At 36.2% G+C, this 4,276-nt stretch overlaps 1 protein-coding gene across 1 annotated transcript in view; it reads right to left on the bottom strand.

Annotated features, from left to right (window-relative positions):
* Positions 1 to 1,955, bottom strand: part of LOC122342651 (ankyrin-2-like) — an 18,026-nt gene extending 16,071 nt beyond the window's left edge. The window contains exon 1 of the mRNA XM_043236629.1: positions 1,863 to 1,955. Coding sequence (XP_043092564.1) covers positions 1,863 to 1,955 — 93 coding nt within the window. The remainder of the gene's footprint in view (positions 1 to 1,862) is intronic.
* Between the last annotated feature and the right edge of the window lie 2,321 nt (positions 1,956 to 4,276).

The raw sequence follows: 4,276 nt of genomic DNA, 5'->3' as shown, positions 1-4,276 counted from the left end.
AATAATTTCAAAAAATATATTTTAAGCTATTTGGTTTACGGGGACACAAGAAGTGTAAAAACCATGTCAAACACACACACACACATAGATCTGCACATGTCTTGCTGAAAGTCTTGCCATGCGAGGAAGAAAACTAATGCCAAGATCAAATTGCAGATTTGGTATCAACAAGCAAACATGTGTTAATTATACTACAAGCAATCCCTTTTAAAGCCTTTGGCATAAGAGTCACAATTGTGACAATAAAACCTGCAAGTGCAATACCAGCATGTAAAATCTGATTGAATGAATATACTTCAGAGCAGGTAGAGACATATAGACAGTATAGTTATGAAAATATTAAAACCTTTAAACTTCAAAGACAAACATTTTTAAAAATGGAAGCAAGAATTAAGGTATTTATTTTAATCTGGTTACATTATAACCGACATGAGCATTGGTGCTAATTCCTAGCAGTGGTATTTAAGATGCTAATGAACAGATCAGTAGCTCTCAGGTCATGTGGAGCGTAAAGCATTAATGGGTCTTGTCATCACAGACTACTGACTGAAATGTTTGAGAGATGACCTCTGCTCCTTCCGAGGTTGGGAGGTCGCATCTTAACACGTGTGGGATCTAATGGAAACAGACACTACATTTGCACTCACACATGCTACACTGTTTGAGCTCACGTAAGCCACGAAAGTTAAAATTAGGTTCACAACACTTCCTGATCAAATTGTTCTCTTGAATTCTCATGACTTACACTGTTCATAGAAATAAAAGTAATACCACTGCTAAGGAACGCTTTTACATTAGTGGTGATGATTGTTACCTTTCTGAGATTAAACGTATTATACTATATTTGATATAAATATAAAAATAATACTGCATATAAAATCCTACTGTATCAAACATTTTGTAGATTAGTGTTGTTTTGATACTGATCAAATCAGCCAGGCCAGCATATAGCTATACCGTTGGCCAGCAAATCTTAGTGAAGTTAGTCAGTTAACATGGTCTTTCTGGTGATGCTAGTTGACCAAAGTCTTGTTGGTTACACTAGTTAAGAAGACTATTGGAAGCTTTCCATCTTAATGGGATAGTTCACCCGAAAAAATTAACATTCCTCATGTTGTTCTAAACCTGTATACATTTTTTCGTGAAAGAAGATGTTTTAACCATGATAACCATGGGCCTATTTATTTTCACTTTATGACAGAAACAAACAACAACAACAACAAAAAAACCCTGAACTCAGTATAATAAAGGTTTTTTATTAGCAACAATTGTTCCACGGAGAACCTCTAACGCTGCATTACAGTAAATGTTCTTTATATAGAGTTCTTTAGATTATTAACACCATGAAAAACAAATGGTTCTCAGAAAACCATGTAAGGTTTTAATTAAGAATGATTCTTCTTTTGCCATCACTCCCTTTGGAACCCATATTTCCAATACATTTCCACAGAAAAAAAGGTCAGGTTAGAGACAATATGAGTGTAAGTAAATGATGAAAAAAAAACATATTTTGGGTGAACTGTTCCTTTAAAAGAACAGTTTTCCCAAAAATGAAAATTCTGTCATCGTTTACTCACCCTCAAGTAGTTCCAAAACTGCATGAATTTCTTTGTTGAACACGATGGAAGATATTTTGAACAAAGTTTAGAACCAGTAGAACCATAGTAGGAAAAAAATACAATGGAAGTCAATGGTGACCCAAAACAGCCTGGTTATAAACTTTTTTCAAAATATCCTTTGTCATGTTCTGAGATGTTAACTGCAATTACCAGACAAAAAAAAACAACAACAACTGGACATTTGAGCAGAAAAACACCTCAATAATCCTCTACTGAACCTAAATATTGTTAAGATTGCCTTACCATGTTATCTGCCACAGAACTGTAGTAATGGTCCAGAGATGGATCACTTCCAATGGTCCGCAGGCCTTTACCTGAACCACATGCCTTACACATTGCCGCATTGCCCATGGTAAAGAGTGACCCAAAGCTTAGCCAAAAAACTGTACTACACTTTACAACCGAGTTTCCGCACTCCCTCTGCCTCTGCCAGTGATAACCAACCACCAAACATCAAATCACTCCCTGGGAGATTGTTTCTCGCTCACATGCACTTAGCTTTATGGGTTTGCATTATCCTCAGTCTTCAGGTAGTACCCAGGAGCCCATTCAATTACCAGCTTCAGAGCATCTATCCAGCTAATGCGAAATGCCCAAACTTTTCATGTCTATGTTCTCCTCAGGTCCCGAACATCATCTTTTATGTGGGCTCTCTGATCCCTGCCCCGTGTCTTCTATAAGATTCTTCGTCTCGTATTGGCACAGACACCTTGGCTCTTGTTTCCTCTTCTTTTCCGGTCTTGTCTCTCTTCCCGCCTGGCTTCGTGACTGACAACTGCGGCCGTAAAAAGTGTCTCCCATTGCTATATCAGGCCGAATATCCGCCCTGTCCAGGATCCAGGGCTGGGTTATTTTTAACCCCTCCAGGCCCAAGCAGCAATGAGGCAGAGCAAGGGCCAGCAAGGGGCAATCCTACTGGGGAAGAGCCAGCTGGGAAACCTGTCCTTTTTCTCCTGAGGGCCAGGAATGTGCATCCACCGGGACAACTGACGAAGAGGGTGTTATTTACAAAAAAACATGGGTTGTCATACCATCCCATGGTCTTTAAAATTGTGTAATATCATCTAAAAGAGGTTCTTATGTTTGTCCAAAATGGTTTAACACCAGATAAGTCCAATTCATCGTCTATGAGGAGTGTAACTGAGATTAAACAGCTATAGCAATGCCTACAGAGTCAGAACAATTGGCATCAAAGCATCAGCGTCTGTGGGTCATCTCTGGTCCCGAGGCAGTCCGCATTGACCAGACTATGATTCAGCATTTGGTTGAGTTCCACTACAGACATAATGACCTGCCATTGACTGCTCTGATCAATGCCATGCCCCCTGTTAGCCAAACTACTATGGGTTTTACTACTGTTAATGGGCAATAACGACAAGTGTGTTTAAAGGGTAAAGAGCACTTAAAAAAAGCATAGTGAAAATGTAAAGTAGTTTGAGGCATCTCTATATATTTTTTTCAAATATATTTCACTGTGTTAAACCAATATACAATTTTTTTTTAATTTTTAGAAAAGATTAAAATAAATACTCTCTCATGCTTGCCCATGCTGCATTTATCTAATAAAAAAATACAGTAAAGTGTGAATTAACTATTATAGTTTAAATGAAATGTTTTCTACTTTATTGTATTGTAAAAAATCTATTGCAAAGCTGCAATTTACATTACTCCATTCATATAACTCTTCAGAAATCATTCTAATACGCTGATTAACACTGACACAGTCAACTGTTGTCGTTAGAAACATAAATCTTTATAAATGCAAAATTTAAAAAAATTGAATTGCATTCTTGCAATATAAAGCTAAATTATAATAACCTGCTAAGATGTATTGTTTCATAGGTATTTAAAAAACACTGCAATAATGACACTGCCAGTTAAGTAGTTATAGGTTGTAGAAGGCCATCCAGGTCAAAAAGCTTAGCACATTAAGTCTGTTTTATGACACATCTGTGCTGACAAGACAAACACTTTTACTCCCATTAACGCTGTTGCTTTTTCAACCCTTTCCAACCTCTCTGCAGAAGTGATGGATATTTCATGAATGATTCATTCATTGTGTCTGTCAAGAATCTAGAGGTTAAGTAGTCAATTGTGTTTTTCATAATTTACCTTGGCTGAATTATAATGTTTATGTTTCTAGGTAATTAAAGGGTTAGTTAACTGAAAAATAAATTCTCATAAAGAGAACTGTTGAATAGTCTTTTTTTTTCTTTGTACAGAAAAAGTATTCTCGTAGCTTTGTAAAATTATGGTTGAACCACTTACGCCATGTGGATCATTTTAACCATGCCCTTGCTCTGTTTTTGGACCTTGTTCATGGTAGCATACTCTCGGAATTACAGTTTTGGAACGGTATGAGGATGAGCAATTATTGACCGAATTTGCATTTTTTGGGTGAACTATGAAAGGAATGTACATTTGATTATTTTTTTAAACTATAGATTGAATAAGGTAAACCAATGTGATCTCATTATAATTCATTTGCATTCCACGTAAAAATTTGTTCTATAAAATGTAAAAGTTTTATTTTAGCATCTAAACACACAAATACTTACGTATTTTCAGCTTTTAAACGTACAACACTGTCGTATTGACAACACCTAAAAATGAATCCTTATGAATACTGAAACAGCGGCATTCATTTTATTATTTTT

This window comes from Puntigrus tetrazona, chromosome 1 (assembly GCF_018831695.1).
Source record: "Puntigrus tetrazona isolate hp1 chromosome 1, ASM1883169v1, whole genome shotgun sequence".
In the NCBI taxonomy this organism is placed as follows: domain Eukaryota; kingdom Metazoa; phylum Chordata; class Actinopteri; order Cypriniformes; family Cyprinidae; genus Puntigrus; species Puntigrus tetrazona.
Note: the sequence above shows the minus strand (reverse complement) of the source record. Positions and strands in the feature narration are given on the sequence as shown.